This window comes from Oratosquilla oratoria, chromosome 40 (assembly GCF_046742065.1).
Source record: "Oratosquilla oratoria isolate Oo_2021 chromosome 40, ASM4674206v1, whole genome shotgun sequence".
NCBI classification, from domain to species: domain Eukaryota; kingdom Metazoa; phylum Arthropoda; class Malacostraca; order Stomatopoda; family Squillidae; genus Oratosquilla; species Oratosquilla oratoria.
The window spans coordinates 18512143-18529395 of NC_134816.1; the positions used below are offsets into that span (position 1 = coordinate 18512143).

A 17253-nucleotide genomic window follows, 5' to 3' on the forward strand; every position below is an offset into this window, starting at 1 on the left:
GCTTTGATCACGAGAAGAACACAAGGTAGTCTTTGAACATAGTTTTCTAGTTTATTCTACTACATATTATCTATACTAAGGTGTACAGATTGTTGGGATCCAGTGTAGACATCATGTTAGTTAACATTGTTACACAAAGTGATGAATAACAGGTAATTATGAGTGAACTTGGAATTTAAATGAGGTATAGTTTCTAGTTGCATTTATTTGTATTTAGTGTGAGTGAGCCTTGAATATTCTATATTGAACAAAATGGATAAAGCTACAGTGTATCAACTAAAATCATATCTAAAGGCAAAGAATCAAACTTGTTCTGGCAATAAGGCAGAACTTATGAATAGGATACAGGAGTTTATTACAGCTGAGGAATTGGAAAGAGACGAAGTCATTCTGGAGTTATTAGCTTTCAATAGAACACATGTAGAAGAAGGAACAGATGGTACAGTGAAACCAATAGATAGTGTGTCTCAAGTAGGGGATAGTGACATAGATAATCAATTAGGTAAGGCGATAGCTAAGAGGGCGAGCTTAGATATCAAATTACAGAAGTTGAAAAGGAAACAAGAGTTGGAAATGGAAATGCATAGATTAAAATTAGAACAGGATAGGCTTGAGTTGGAAACAGAATTAGAATCGGCTATAGCAGAATTTGATAGTTTGAGAAAATTTGACAATAACGTATATAGTAATGTGGAGAATGATCCTCGTGACTGCAGAAGTACACATCAGAATAATAGTGATAGTCAACAAACAAATAGAGACATGGTTACGACTTTAATGACAAAGAACATGATGCCTGTCCATGTGATTCATAAATTCAATGGTCAGTTAGATAAATATTTTGAATTTATTAGAGATTTCGATATGTTGATTGATAGCAAGCATGTGTCAGATAGTGAAAAGTTACAATATCTAAAACAATATACTGAAGGTAAACCACACAACATAGTTAGAATGTGTTTGAATTTAGATACAAACGAGGGTTATCAAAGAGCTAGAAGTGAATTAAACAAAAGATACGGTAATAAAGAAAGGATAGCTTTAATGCACATAGATAAGGTTCTAGCTTGGCCTGAAATTAGAGAAGAGAATGTTGAGGCATTAGACGACTTTATCGTTGAATTGAATTCATGTATAAGTGCTATATCGGGCATTAATTATGGAATTTCAGAATTACAAAATCTTAGGACGTTGCGTCAGTTGGTTGAGAAATTACCTAGACACTTACAGGATAGATGGAGGAGACTAGTCGACGAGGTAGCTGAGAGTGGGAAGCTAGTGGACATTAAAGACTTAGTCAGATTTCTAGAGAAAGAAGTAAGAATATTGAGTAACCCAACATTTGGGAGAAGTAGTAAGGGAGGATTTAGAGATAAGAAAGTAGAAGCGAACACATGGAGTTCAAATAGAAAGACGAATTATAAGAAAGGTATAGAACCTTATGATGGAAGAGTCCATGTCAATGTGACACAGAAAGCAAGAGTTTCTTGTTGGTTATGTCAGGAAGAACATGTTATTGATGTATGTCCAGAATTAAGATGGTTAAGTTATGAAGAGAAGTTGAATAGAGCTTACAATTTAGAACTTTGCTTTAAGTGTTTAAGGAAAGGACATAAAACGTTTCAATGTAGAGTAATTCGTACTTGTGAACAATGCGGTGGTTCACATCTTACAATCATGCATAGGATGAAGAAGAATTTCAAGGTTGAAGGAAGTAAAGAAGTAACGGCAAATCCAGCGGTCACTAATGAGGTTGATGATTCTAGAATTCAAGTATTATCCAGTCAATTGAAAGATTCAGTAGGAGACACTACTGCTATCCCAGTTCAAGTAGAGTTAAATGGTAAAGTTGTTACTACCAGATGTTACCTTGACAATGGTAGCTCAGTCACATTTTGCACTAAGAATTTATTGCAGAAGCTTGGAATGACAGACATGAATTATCAGTCAACTACACTACAAGTAAGTACAATTGTAGGTACAAGAGGAATGTCTTGTCTAAATGTTGAAGGGATGTCAGTAGCCGATATAGAAGGAAATAACCAAATTAGATTACCACCTGTATTTGCAGTGAATAAACTTCCTCTCAATCACAGTCATAATATCAGAAAGAATGATGTAGAAAGGTGGAAACATTTGATGAAGTTAGAATTTGATCACAGCCAAGGAGAGATAGAAATCATGTTAGGTATTAATGTCCCAGAGGCGTCTGAACCTTGGGAAGTTGTACATGCAGAGAAACCAGGAGATCCGTATGCTGTGAGAACACGTTTAGGGTGGATATTGTGTGGAAGAATAATAGACAATAATCATGAAATTCCTGTGAATAAGATAAAGGTTGATGGTAATTATTTAGAAAGGAAATTGATTGAATCTTATAATAGAGAGTTTGTAGATTCATCACTGAATTCGGTAGAACCTAGTATAGAGGATAGAAGATGGTTACAATTTGTCGAGTCTGGGTGTAGGCAAATGAATAATGGAAAGTATGAGATTCCTTTACCAATGACAGAGAAACCTAGGATAGTTCCTAACAGTGAACCTATGGCAGTCAAAAGACTTCAACAATTGAAGCGTAAGTTTAAGGATCATGAGTATTATTATCAGTATAAGCAATTTATGACTAATTTACTAGAGAAAGGGTACGCTGAAGAAGTACCTAAGTATGAAGTGAGTAATCAACAAGCTTGGTATGTTCCACATTTTGGAGTGCAACATCCTACAAAAAGGGATAAAGTACGTGTAGTATTTGATTGTGCAGCACGTGTAAATGACTTATCGTTAAATGATTTGTTGAGACAAGGACCTGACATCAACAATCTTTTGTTAGGTGTCCTTTTGAGATTTAGATTAGGACTATATGCATGTACTGCGGATATAGAAACTATGTATTATCAAGTTAAAGTGCCTAAAGATGATAGAGATTACTTGCGTTTCTTATGGTGGAAGGATGGACACATAGAAAGTGATATAGTTAAACTGAGGATGACTTCTCATCCATTTGGTGCTAGTTGCTCCCCTAGTATTGCAAATTATGCATTAAAACGAGTTGTGCAAGATCACGGGAGTCAGTTTCATAAATCAGTAAGTGAAATAGTTCTTAATAACTTCTATGTTGATGATATGTTGGTGTCATCCGATGACATTAATGAGTTGATTGACAATTGTAATAATGTGATAGATCTTTGTAGTAAAGGTGGATTTAATTTGACAAAGTTCAATAGTAATTCCCGTGAAGTTTTGAAGAATATACTCAAAGATAAGTGTAGTGATGATATTGAGAAGTTCATTGAGGATGAAGAAGTGGTACAAAAGACATTAGGATTGAATTGGTATCTTGGCAAGGATGAGATGAGCATATCAATCAGCATTGATGAAATACCTAGAACAAAAAGAGAATTGCTAGCAGTAATTGGTAAAATTTACGACCCACTGGGCATGGTAGCACCAGTGGTTCTTGAAGGAAGGGTATTATTACAAGAATTATTCAGAAACGGCATTGGATGGGATTGTATTTTGAGTGAAATAGATCAAGGATTGATAAATGTTTGGATGTCAAGAGTAAATAAGCTCAAGTTGTATAGTATTGATCGTTGTACTAAGAAAGGTATAACGTCAAAGGTAGAGGCAATTGAGTGTCACATATTTTGTGACTCTAGTGAAATAGCATATGGTTCAGTGGTATATTTAAGATACAAACATATTGATGGTACAATCCAGTGTAGCTTCATGTTGGGAAAAGCTAAAGTAGCACCTTTAAAATCAATTACAATTCCAAGACTTGAATTGGTGGCAGCCACGCTAGCCATTAAATTGAAGTGTGTGATAGTGAGAGAACTACCTTTAAAGTTAACTCAGATTTATATTTGGACAGATTCAACTACAGTATTAAAATATTTGCATAATGATCACTTAAGATTTAAAACCTTTGTAGCTAATCGAGTGTCTCAGATTCGAGAGAACTCTGAGGATGTATGTTGGATGTACGTCTCCAGCAGGGATAATCCTGCTGACGATGTCACTAGAATGAGACAGACCAGTAGATGGTCTGAAGGACCTGCTTTCTTGTCCCAAAATGAAGAGATCTGGCCGGTTCAACAGCAGATAAATAAGGAAGAATTTTCGAATCTTGAAATTAAGAGGGTTATGAAAGTTGAAGTTAAACCAATACAAGGTCACACAGTTGATGTAATGTCACGACTAGTTTGTCACTATTCTTCATGGTTCAAGTTGCTAAGAGCATGTAGTTATCTTATATTATTTGTCAGACATTTGCAAAGAAAAGGCGTGTCAATTATCGAACTCAATGTTCAATTAATGGAAGTTGCTGAAGAAAGAGTAATCAAATTTGTACAAAACTGCCATTTTGCTAAGGAGATTGTCTGTTTATCCAAAAATGATCCTATTAATCTTTCCAGTTCTATAAGGAAACTTAAACCTATGTTACTGAATGGTATACTCAGGGTAGGAGGCAGATTAATTAACCTAGAATTGCCCTTGGATATGAAACATCCAGTTATTCTTCCCCATGAACATCATGTGACCAGTTTAATCATTCAACATTATCATATGAAAGTAGGACACATGGGAAGGCAAGCAGTATTAAATCAATTGAGACAGAAATACTGGGTTATTAAGGGTAATTCAGCTGTAAGAAAAGTATTATCTAAATGTGTTAGTTGTAGACGCTTCAAGAGTTCAACGATCACTCAGGAGATGGCAGCCTTGCCAGTAGATAGAGCAAATGTAAATCAGAAACCATTTTTTGTAACTGGAGTAGATTGCTTTGGGCCATTTTTTGTGAAGAGAGCACGATCTCGAGTCAAGAGATATGGAATATTATTTACTTGTCTATCCATTAGAGCCATACATCTAGAGATTTTACAAGATTTAACGGCAGAAAGCATGATAAATGCATTTACCAGGTTTATGTCCAGAAGGGGTACAGTTAGTAAATTGATTAGTGACCACGGCACAAATTTTATTGGAGCAAATAAGGTATTGAAGGACAATCTTATCATGCGTCATATTGGTAATGAATTGACAAAGAGAGGTGTGGACTGGGTATTCACTCCTCCTGGAGGTTCTCATTTTGGTGGTGTTTTTGAAAGAATGATAGGATTAGTCAGACGAGTGTTAGAAGTTGTGATAGGTTCACAAACCTTGTCTGATGATAGTTTGAGTACATTTTTTTGTGAAGTTGAGAGTATAATCAACAGTCGACCTCTGACTGTGGTATCAAATGATGTGAACGATTTGTGTCCCATCACTCCTAATTCTTTACTTAATTTGGATAATTATGTAGTGACACTCAATGGTGGAGAAATGATCTGTGAGAGCAGAAGGAAGTGGAAACAGATACAGCATTTAGCCAAAGAGTTTTGGCGCAGATGGCAAAAGGAGTATTTGCCTTGTTTGCAAGAACGTCAGAAATGGTTGAAAGTTAATAGAAATCTCAAAGAAGGAGATATTGTCTTAATGGTAGAAAATAACACACCACGCAGTCATTGGTTATTGGCAAGAGTTGTGAAAGTGATAAAAAGCACAGATGGACTGATTAGACAAGTAGAAATAATACGTGGTAAGAAACTTTATAAGCGACCTATTTCTAAATTAATACTATTATTAGAAGGTGACTCAGTGTAAAAATGACCTCCCGTCATTGATGTTGTGATCTTGGATGATCACAAAGGGGAGGGTGTGAGTGCCGATTGCACTATGTATAAGAATATTTGATGTATGATGTTCTACAGATAAAGTATAATATGTATCGAGGTTAATTACTACTCATGAGTGGTGCTAGATCTGTGTTAAGCACCAATTGTATGATATTCAAGTGTACTGACAATGGTATGTACTAAAATTAATTACGAATCATGGTTTACGATATTTGATGTATGTATAGTACAGAGTACTATGTCTGGGTGGATATGAGAAAATATCTGACATGTAAAGGAGGCTAGAGTCTAATGGCAATCATAATCACGTGTGTACGCATGCAGTTACTATATGTACAATATATGTAAATTGTCTTTGTCGAAGTTGATGTATTGTAGTGAATAATTAACTGTTATAAAATGAAATAGAATTAAAGAAGTCATATGAAAGGGAGAATGTTGAGTAGAACGTGACTTATATATATATAATGTGGATCCTTTCAATCTGGTATTCCTCCGCTAAAAAGTAGTGCCCCATCCTCTTCGTGAGGAACGTACAAGTATTGTTCTTTCTGTGTCTAGTTGTCAAAGTGACAACACCTTCGGGAGTGTGACCAGGAAGCATAATTGGTAAGCATTAGCAGAGTGAATTATTTGCATCATTTGACTTATGATATATTTGGTAATATATCCACAAGTTACTGTGGACATTATGTTAATTCGTGACATCCGTGATATAACAGAAGCTGAACGGATCACGGAGGTATAGAGTGATAAATACTGAAGGGGCGGAAGAAGAAAGAAAATAATGGTATGAAGCATACATTTTGTCATGCATTAATTACTGAATTATAGAGGTTTGTCATAGTTTCATATAGTGCTATTTTGATAGCTTGATTATGAATGTAAATTACAATGTTGAATTGATTTACAGAAACCACACCATTCACACCAATAAAGAAGACAAGCGTGGTGCGTAACATTATTACTTCCTCCTTTACCTACGTACCTCACGACAGCCACTACAACAGATGGCGTTGACAACCACCAATATGTCTTTTTAGACTTTGGACTATCCCAATCAGATATATATACAGAGGGAGTTGCCACCGCTGGGGGGTCTGCTGCCACCGGCGGCTCCGTCGCAGGACTCGTTTTTGATTAAGAAACCCCCGCCGTCGCAGGACTTACCACCGCCACCGCCGCCGAAGGAGATGAAGAGCTTGCCGTCATCAATACACGACCCGTCACCGCCGTTCTGGGTGTTGTTTTTATGGGCACCATCAAGGAATCTCCCTTTAGCGTTACGGATCTTGTCTTGTCTACTGACAACAGGGGCGATTTTTCCAAACATTTGTCCATTTTTTTTGCCACCCTTAATTTTTCCTTCTTCAGGGACGCGACCTTATTATACGGTGTTCCAACAAACGTGCCGGGTATCGCTTCATCGGTTATCAACTTGCACTTTTTTGGTTTCGTGTATTTCCTGGGCTCGCCTGGGTAATCCAACACGGTCTTGGGAGGCTTCATTTCACCAGGTTTGCTCTTTGCATATTTTACGACATTTTCAGTCTCCTTCTGCGACAGAAGCCTTCCCGTATATGGATCGCGCAATTGGGGTTTGCTCAACTTGTTTTTCTTTTTGCGGGTAGAGGTGGATAATTCAAACCCATCTTTGATCATCCCATCTTTGACAGTCTTGTTCGCCTTCTTCAGCGCCTCCCCCATTCGATACTCGTAGACGTATCGCATCGGATGTATCACTCGGTCTCTTTGGGATATTTTTTTACGGCAGTCGGAAGGACATTTCAATTTTTTTCCATCCTGTAATACTTTTTTGAATTTGGTTTTATTTATTTATTTATTTTTTTCATTTGTACGTGCGCGAGTTGATGGGAGAGCGCCCTGTTCCAAAACTTTGGGCTTCCTCTTGGCATATCAGCCGTGTTTTCTAACATTGCACTGAGTATCGCATAATTCTTATCCACGGGTCTGGGTGGCACTAACGGGACCCTATACAGTTTTTCTCGCTTTCGTGTTCGCGTGCTCATGATTATTATTATACCCACGGGTAATAAAAGAAAAACAAGTAAAAAATTCGTTTATTCTGCATCCTTTTGTTCATTTGAAAATTTGTGGATATTGACCACGCATCCACTTTTCAATTTCTTCAATCTCTGCGTCGTCGTCACCGATGCAGTTTTTCTTACCCAAATAGTAAATATGTTCCCCCAATTCTGCACCCCTATGTTTAGTCACAACCTTTTTGCATTGAATATAATCTTGCAACTTTAACGGAAAATCTTATTTATAAGATCCCGGTAGACAATTATGCAACATTTGTACTACATCCTTTTTATCATTTAATAACTGATCCAACGTCATACCATATCTCCTCCTTAGTGCGCACTAAACTGTTGTACAAGTCCTCTTCCATGGCTGTAATTTCAACTTTATTTTTTTTTTTTGGACTTTGTTTTCTCCGCTATTTTCTTTTGCGGCCGCCACCCCGAAGGTCCTGGCTCATTCAACCGAGTGTCGGCGTCGGAAGAGGGGCGGTTTGCCGCTGCCGGTGCCGCCGCCACCGGTGCCGCCGCCACCGGTGCCGCCGCCACCGGTGCCGCCGCCACCGGTGCCGCCGCCTGTTGATCGGTTTGTTTTTATGGGCACCATCAAGGAATCTCCCTTTAGCGTTACGGATTTTGTCTTGTCTACTGATAACAGGGGCGATTTTTCCAAACATTTGTCCATCTTTTTTGCCACCCTTAATTTTTCCTTCTTCAGGGACGCGACCTTACTATACGGTGTTCCAACAAACGTGCCGGGTATCGCTTTATCAGTCATCAACTTGCACTTTTTCGGTTTCGTGTATTTCATAGGCTTGCCTGGGTAATCCAACACGGTCTTGGGAGGTTCCATTTCTCCAGGTTTGCTCTTTGCATATTTTATGACATTTTCCGTTTCCTTCTGCGATAGAAGCTTCCCCGTATGCGGATCGCGCAATTGGGGGTTCCTCAACTTGTTTTTCTTTTTGCGGGTAGAGGTGGATATTCTAAACCTTCTTCAGGGACGCGACCTTATTATACGGTGTTCCAACAAACGTGCCGGGTATCGCTTCATCGGTTATCAACTTGCACTTTTTTGGTTTCGTGTATTTCCTGGGCTCGCCTGGGTAATCCAACACGGTCTTGGGAGGCTTCATTTCACCAGGTTTGCTCTTTGCATATTTTACGACATTTTCAGTCTCCTTCTGCGACAGAAGCCTTCCCGTATATGGATCGCGCAATTGGGGTTTGCTCAACTTGTTTTTCTTTTTGCGGGTAGAGGTGGATAATTCAAACCCATCTTTGATCATCCCATCTTTGACAGCCTTGTTCGCCTTCTTCAACACATCCCCCATTCGATACTCGTAGACGTATCGCATCGGATGTATCACTCGGTCTCTTTGGGATATTTTTTTACGGCAGTCGGAAGGGCATTTCAATTTTTTTCCATCCTGTAATACTTTTTTAAATTTGTTTTTGTTTTCTTTAGTCATTTGTACGTGGGCGAGCTGATGAGAGAGCGCCTTGTTCCAGAACTTTGGGTTCCCTATTGGCATATCAGCCGTATTTTCTTACATTGCACTGAGTATCGCATAATTCTTATCCACGGGTCTGCCATCTTTGGGTGGCACTAACGGGACCCTATACAGTTTTTCTCGCTTTTGTTTTCGCGGTGCTTTGGATATCATGATTGTTATACCCCTCTGATGAAAAAAAAAAAAAACGAATAAAAAAAATCATTTATTCCTCACCAGTTGGAAATATATTTTTACCCCCAAAAAGTTTGTGTTATTTTTTTCCATTTTGATAACCATGTACTTTGTTGCAACGTTGCGCACCTACTATGAAATTCAACCACAATTGGGTGATGATGATGATGAAATTGTTAAGATTTTGGAAAAACAAGATGAAATAGGTTTCAACGACCTGGCCCCCATATTATCATTTGCGTCAAAATTGTACGACCCTCGATATTTTTCCAAAAACAGACAACCACCCGAGGGTAAGTCACGGGACGACATTAAGAAAAATTTGTTCATAACCCAGACATCTCAGAACGGCCTGTTTTGCGCCCATGTAGCAGCACTGGTGACGGCCATGGAAGAGAAATTGGACATGGTGTTGGACCACGGATTAATTGACAAGGTTTCCAACGATATCGATAGTTTATTTTCCAGCGATGATTTGGCCAACAAAGTCAATGCGCGATACCAACGGGCCAGGGCAGACCAGCAGCACAGTACGAAGCGATTGGCGGCCATAATGCGGCGCGTCTCGAACCTAAAGAAAGCTCCCGCGTTTCGCACACCAGACCATTTGTGGATCTTTGGTGGGGAAACGGGCACCGGTATGCCGCCCACCGGTTCGTCGACGGCCACTTCACATCACGAGCGTTTTCTTAGTTATTTGTATAAAGTCACGTTCCGTGACGTCGGTCCACTGTCAACCCCCATCAGTCCCGACGATCCTCTGCCAGAAGACGATGACCATAAAATCTTGCGCGAGTTTTTCAAGCAAAAATGGTCACGCATGATGATGGCGATAAATGCGAATACGAAAAATGAGGAAAGATACATCACCCATTTACCGATCACGACCACGCCGGGAGCGAAACTGGCCGTGGGCCACATCTCGGAATTTTTGTATGATGACCACGAAGCCCTATTGGCTTACAAGTACTTACAAAAACAACATTTTCAACCATCCATCGTACCCGGCAGTTATAGCATTAACCACTTTCCTCCCCATCTGTCACTCACACGTAAAGATTGCGCATTGGACGTGACAAAGTTTTTGACCGCTCTGGCGTTCGGCGCAGGGTGGGATGAACATTTACATAAACCGAGATCGTTAATGTTACTGGCCAATGAGCCGCACAACATTTCCACGGAATCGGAATACATCCTCAATCCCGAGAATGGAAATAAGACGACCACCAAAGCAATCTCATTCATGTTAGAGGTTGTGGATGGAATCGCAAAGGGGGAGTTGAACGATATGGACGATCCACGCGTCAAACAATTTAAGAGCAAGGTAGAGAAGGTGATTAGTCAAGTTCAAATCTTAGTTAAAAAGATGGAATCGCGCATCAACATTCACCTGGCACTTTTCAAAGTGATTGATACTGCTCATACGTTAAGGCACCAAATAGAACGCCATTTATTCTCCTACCACTACCGCGTGAAAAAAGAGATGCCCCAAGCAGAATTCTCATTCACACCAAACAAAATCCATTTCAAGTACGATTCGGACTACCTCCCCGAAGAACACGTTCCTGGCGGTTTCAATTTGACCGATGTGATTGTCGTGTGGGACAACAAACGGCGCGTTCCGATTAGCGTTGTGCATAATATTCATCAAAAAACACACGTCCCTGACCCAACGATTAACGAGTTAAGAAAGGATCGCAATGTGCTTAATAAGAAGTTCTCGGTGGACGACCAATTTTATTCTCACGAGAAACAGATGCAAGTATTAACAGAACCAGATCCGGATATATTCGAAGAAATTAACATACTCGGCGCTTTTTTTTCAGAATCGAGAGATGCACTCGAGATGGCAGCGTTGCGATCCACAGGCGAAGCCACAGTGGAGAGTATAATAGATGACTTGCAAGACACGTTGTCAAAAATGAATGCTACCACGAGCGAAGAACGGGCATTCCAAAATGCGATCACCACTAACGATGCATTGAACCTAGATTTACGTTCCGACAGGCTCGTCGTCAACTCGACGGGACAAACATTGGTGGAAGAAATGCGTTATCTCAAGGACAACTCGCGGTCAGCGTCGGAGGTGATGCGAGAAATGGGGGTGGATGCACCTCCCACCATCGACGAACCTTTCGCCGCCGAGATGGCTGACGCGTATCCGGATTCAGAGATTGCGGTAAATAATAGCTCGATAGACGAATTCGTCCAGGACATGCCGGAAAGTGACCTCGAAACAATTCGACAGATTGGTGCCGACGCCGACGAAGACGAATTGATATCGGCCGTTGAAAAAACTGAAACCCACAAGAATTTGCTAAGGATAGTGGGAGAAAAAGCGGCCGACGGTGTGGGGACATTCATCGGTCGTTATGGAGCAACGATAACTATCGGTGGGATCTTGACCGGGGTATTATTCGGACCTTCGGTCGTGTCGAGAATGAACTCTTCTAGAGGAGCCCACGTCAACGTCAAAACTAATTCAACCGCTAGTAAAGTATTATCGTACAAGATAGTAGACTATTCGTGCCACAACAAAAAACTAGGTAACGGGAGACCAACCATACATCCCTTCAATGGGTACATTGAGGATGCGATCAAAGACAATCCCAATACAAAAAAACCTGGCGGTGCCATCATCACCAAAGATGGGGTAAGCAGTCGCTACCCGGCTTTTGCGCCCGTTTGTGGTCCGCAAGACACCAAAGCGGGCGAGTGCGGCACATGGGCCGTCTTTGACGAATTTTCGGCGCTCCCCGTGATCGCCAACATAAAGAAACTACCCAGGGGTAGCTCACTTTCATGCGACAAGGGGTTAAGTCTGCCCGAAGCCATTTCCGATGTGGCTATCGATTTTGGTGGTGATGTTGTGAAAAAGGCAAGCAAAGTTGCCATAGACACGGTGGACTCCCTGGGGAGTAGCCTTTTACAGTCACGTTTTGTCCTCATCGGTGGATCCATCGCGATGGGGGTGGCTTCCGGCTTTGCCCGTGGAAGCGTCTCTGTGGGAATAATGGTGGGATTGGTAACGTTGACGATATTGTTATTTATGAAGTGGGCCAGCACCACCAGACAAAACAAATTGTCCTCACCTACTACTACTCCTCCTCCTCCTTCTAAAAATTCTCAGTTGGTTAGATAGGGCTATGCAAACGATTACTTCTTTTTATTTCTTGGGAAAAAAAAAGACGAAGATGGAACAAGGAAAATTTTTATTTTTCACACAATAACTTTTCTTCGCGGTAATTCGTCTCCGTGAAAAATCAAACCAGTAACCCCAGACGCGGTGGTGCACGGGATTTTCGACCTTGTTGATGACACGAGGACGAAATCTTGCCCGCTAAAGGGTTATATCAACCTATCGAGAATTTGCAACAATATCGGGACAAGCTCGTCCCGAAGTTGTTCATGGATTGGCAACTCCTGGTTTTGAATTTTCAATATATTCAATCCGCCTAACGCCCTAACATTGTTTTTTTCAAGAAGTATTGCAGGATTGCAGTCGGCAACTGCCTTCAGGTCGAGGCGTGCTCCAAACTGCAGCCAAATTTTCAATATTTTCATCAGCAATTCACGGGTAGTGTGAACGGCGGCCGACAATGCGAGTAACGCGGGGTCACTTTCGAACATGCGTCGTTGAATAAAATGTCTCACATTTACATTATCACACATCATACCAGCAAGCAATTGTAAATTCAAAATTGGATTGACCGTTGGTGTTGTTGCGGCCACTATAGTACAAACATCCGATGGCGCCGCCCTGGGTGAACCCACTAAGTTGTTGAAAAGATCCGTTACGGCCGCATCGTCCAAATCTTGCAAATCCCTTTCGATGTCAGCGGCCAGAACGACTGCATCATCTTCTTCTTGCACCGAATCATCGCCTTTGGTAACTACACGTTCAATAATCGGCAATGTACTCAAAACAGAATTGAAACTGACCTCTATGTTGTCCATTTTTTTTTTTTTTATCCACCCCTTCTGTGTTGGCCATATATACCAAAAGTCCTCCTCCTCCTCCTACTCCTCCTCCTTCGTGTACGTCCAGACCCAGAATTTGACATGCACCAACGTAACCGAAACTCAAAAAAGGAAAAAGAGGGAACAATCGGCTGTGAAATTTCAATTCGATATTCGTCCGACCGTCGGCAGACAACTTTCGATTCGTTCCAATTTTCAATTTCAATTCGTTCCAATTTTCAATTGACCATCGGCAGAGAGCTACTTTCGACTCGCCCCCGTATGCTCTGATAAATTGCCATTTGGTCCAAAGTTTTTGGTATCATTCGCGATCCTCGTCCGAACTTCGTGCACAGACGACAAGCACGCCGATTGTGGGGTAGATCGCATTCCAGTAGCGACTTTGTCATCGAGCACAGTCAACCATGGCATACAGCGTGGCGCAGAACCTCGCCGATCTGGCAACAAAGCGTCTCGGTCCCAAATATCTCCAAGTAACTCCCGAAGAGATCTGGAATTTATTCCAGATCGATCAGTTGACAGGCGACGATCTGTTGAAACTAGAAACACTGATACAAGATGAAGAAGTAAATTTTCCAAGAGAAGGGAGCGCCGACAACGGACATCCGGGCATTCGGTACGAGTGGTCGCACGATGATAACGACAACAACCTCGTGTTGTCTATTGTCTTGGTCGTGAACGAGTTGGCCAAAAAGGGACCGGGATTCCCAGAATTGAATCTCCTGTCAGAATTCGTCGAACCCCTCAACCTCCTCGGCATTGAAATGAAGTTTGACAGCGTTCCCATCTTCGAGCCCATCCACTCGCCCCGCCTTTGGTGTAAACTGAACGTCCGCTTCGAGACGCCTTCCCGACCGACGCAAAAACAGTATTTGTATGCTGTGCAAAACTTCTACCTCACCGGATTGCCGTTGTCCAGGAAACTGCCAGAAAAAATTTGTGTGCAATTCATCCTGGAAGATGCTATCGATACCGCCAACCCATGGGGCTCGGCGGCATTCCTACACACCGGCCCCAATTACCGCGTGCCCAAAGATGATGATTGCTGTTTTATCTACGAGCAAAAGAAACCGACCCTTGAGATTCCATCAAAGCTGAACGAAGTGTCGCGCATCATTGGCAGGTTCGTGAACGGCGCCCATCGCCTTTTCAGGTTTCAAGAAATCGAGCGATCGCTGGCCATCTGCATGGCCGTCTGCCACCCCAAGACGCGTTTGCAGATCTTGACCAGCGCGTTTGTCATGTGCTATTTGCCAAAACTGAGTTGAACAAGAATGACAACTCGGCCATCAAATCGATGAGATTCGCGCCCGGCAAGGACGTGGATATCCGTTCGGTGGAAGAGGCGAGCATCAAACTGTCGCTGGAGACTCGAGCGTGCCAAGCGTGCAAACGCATGTGCGACAAGATGGGGGATGATAACGATGATGATCGTCATCGTCATCCGGCTCACGCGTACGGTCCTTTGTCTGTTCAACCCGAGTACGAACACGAGAATTGCAAAAAGACGGCCGTGGCCCACCACTTCTTTTGCGACGGGATCGTGCCGTGCATCGTGGAGAGCATCATGGACGATCGCGTGAAAGAAAAAAATAAGTTGGTGGTGTGCGGCAGAGAATGGAACGACGTGGACGACGATGGGAAAAGGTGGAGGTTGTTCAACGGAGAAAGATCGAATTATTTCGACGTGTTGGTGCGACGTTGTGACACGGTTGCGGCTCGCAGGTACTTTGATACATGTTTTGCACGGACCTTCAAGGCAGGAATGGACAGGTGGCTCCTCTTCATGCAGGGAAATATGAATATTATCAAACAGTCGCGAGCGTATCTGGACCTGAAGGAAAGAGATGCTGATGATGATGCAGCTTTCGGCATTGCCGCTGCCAGTTATGAACATTTGAAATCGTGTATTCTGTTGAGAAACTCTTCTGTTGAAGACATAATCCCTCGCACGCTACGCACTCTGGATGACCAGAAAGAGGCGAGGGTGTTCACCTTGATGAACAAGTGTGTGGTCGTAGCATCCCGAATGGTCGTCTCTGGGTTCAGGGGAACGCTCGCTGACAACGCGTTTGACTTTCACCAGTTTATCTTCACTTCTGGGGGTATGGTGGTGGCTCCTGTTTCCAGCCGAGCACTCGGCAAGGTTTTTGTCGATTCTAAAAGTTCCCGTGACCCTGTTCACCGTTTGAATTTGAAAAGATTGGGAAACAAGAAGAAGAAAAGGTTTGTGTAAAAAAAAGGCTCAGAAATAAAAAGAACCTTTATGAAAAAGATGTTTTTTACTTGTCACCCTCTTGTGTGGGTTGGGGGTTGGGGGGTTGGAGGAGGCGGGGATTCCCCGGTGTGAAAATAAACAACGAGCGGAGCCGCGTTCTTTTCTATTGATTGCTCCTACCCCTTGGTTGAAGTGAGCGACGACGGAACGTGCACCTTCTTCGTTGGCGCAAGTCTTGCAAGCCAATACGAATCATTGATACTAGATCATAGGGGTTTTTGCACGAAAAGAGAAAAATGGAAGAAAGTCGGTACTTTTTTATTATCAAATCCAATAATACAACTCAAAAATCTCTTATCTTCATCGCATAAAATCAAACAGTTAACTCAATTCCAAGACAACGGCATTTTTCAAAGAGGGAGAAGAGACTGCTCCCATTTCTGCCAATGCACACGGTTGCATGTGCCCTTCCCTTGTGGGTGGGAAAGGTCTTCTATCCGACGGACACGAAAATGGAAATCGGGACGACGACGACGACGACCCGTCGTCCACGGATGCGAGTCCGTCGAATCCGTAATGGTGATGGTGGCAAAATTTGGCCAGCGTCGGCACGTCGAGAGTAGCAAAATCTCGCAGGGCGAGGTCGTCGAAGGGTTTGGCCGCTTTTGCCCGAATACCTTCCATGGAGGTAGTGGCGGCCGGATTCATGGCGGGTTTGGCATACGGCGCATACCACAATTCCCTGCCTCGAGTCAGAGCCGCCTCCGCCGCCGTTTGACCGCTCGCGTAACAGTTCATCGTGGGTGCATTGACGGCCATGACGTGTATTTTACGCATAATTCTATTCCGAGGATGACGACGACAACGAGATGATGATGATGATCGTTTTTTGGTGGGAGGGGGCTGGCCATCATCATCATTATAAAAAGTCGAATCCGGTCGAGTAAATAACGGCGTCCCGTACATGACCACCACGTCGCCGGCTCCTTCGGCCCAGGGATTGAAAACCCCCGTGCTAAAAGTGGACGGGACCGTTCCACACGAACTTCCAAAGAAATCGAGCTGCCGTCGACCGGTGGCGTCTTTGTCGACAAGTGCTCGAGTGACAAAATTTCTCGCTTGGGATTCTTTGGGTTCGGCCACATACTTGGGATCGTCCCGGTCGAGTTGGTGCGGGTGCGGAAGGTCCAACCTCCCGCCCCCCATGTTTTTCGTATCGGTTCGATCAAACTCTGCCGGGTGGTCGTCCACGAGCTGTTCTCTGGCTCGCACAATCGAGCGCGCGGACCCCGGGGTCCATGCAATGTTGGTGCGCATCGCTTGCCAGCGATTAGCGGCAAGAGGAAATTTAGTATCGGGGTGCCATCCCCCTTTGACCATATCCCCGAGAGGAACGCGAACTCTCCCTCTCTTACCCACCTCTTCGAGTATGCCGACATCGCCGGCTTGAACCATGAGCACGGCCGCCACGTGTTCCGGATCGTTTTTTGGCAAGGAACTGCTAAGCAAAAATGGAGCATGTCGATTACCGCGACTGGGAACCGCCGCCACGGTCTTACCGAATTGTTTTTGCTCATGATGCGTCGACTTGCAAAACACTTCGGTGGTACAATTGCATTTTTCGTCACGGGCCAGCTGCAAGA

The 17253-nt window shown here is 42.8% G+C and overlaps 2 protein-coding genes across 2 annotated transcripts; both read left to right on the forward strand.

Annotated features, from left to right (window-relative positions):
* The first annotated feature begins 762 nt into the window (after nucleotides 1-762).
* On the forward strand, nucleotides 763-3419 carry LOC143020472 (uncharacterized). Its single transcript, XM_076176896.1, has 3 exons — nucleotides 763-2252; nucleotides 2385-3306; nucleotides 3387-3419. The coding sequence occupies exons 1-3, from the start codon at nucleotides 763-765 to the stop codon at nucleotides 3417-3419; spliced, it is 2445 nt and encodes an 814-aa protein (XP_076033011.1).
* On the forward strand, nucleotides 3380-6699 carry LOC143020647 (uncharacterized). Its single transcript, XM_076177161.1, has 2 exons — nucleotides 3380-6468; nucleotides 6592-6699. The coding sequence occupies exon 1, from the start codon at nucleotides 3439-3441 to the stop codon at nucleotides 5644-5646; it is 2208 nt and encodes a 735-aa protein (XP_076033276.1). The 5' UTR covers nucleotides 3380-3438; the 3' UTR covers nucleotides 5647-6468; nucleotides 6592-6699.
* The last annotated feature ends 10554 nt before the right edge of the window (nucleotides 6700-17253 follow it).

Excerpts from the sequence above, each read along its gene's own strand:
- LOC143020472 (XM_076176896.1), top strand. The coding sequence starts at position 763 with ATGGTTACGACTTTAATGACAAAGAACATGATGCCTGTCCATGTGATT. Across the intron at positions 2,253-2,384 it reads GCAGAGAAACCAGGAGATCC|AGAGTTTGTAGATTCATCAC; the intron begins GTATGCTGTGAG and ends ATCTTATAATAG. Across the intron at positions 3,307-3,386 it reads TCATTGAGGATGAAGAAGTG|AACAAAAAGAGAATTGCTAG; the intron begins GTACAAAAGACA and ends TGAAATACCTAG.
- LOC143020647 (XM_076177161.1), top strand. The coding sequence starts at position 3,439 with ATGGTAGCACCAGTGGTTCTTGAAGGAAGGGTATTATTACAAGAATTA.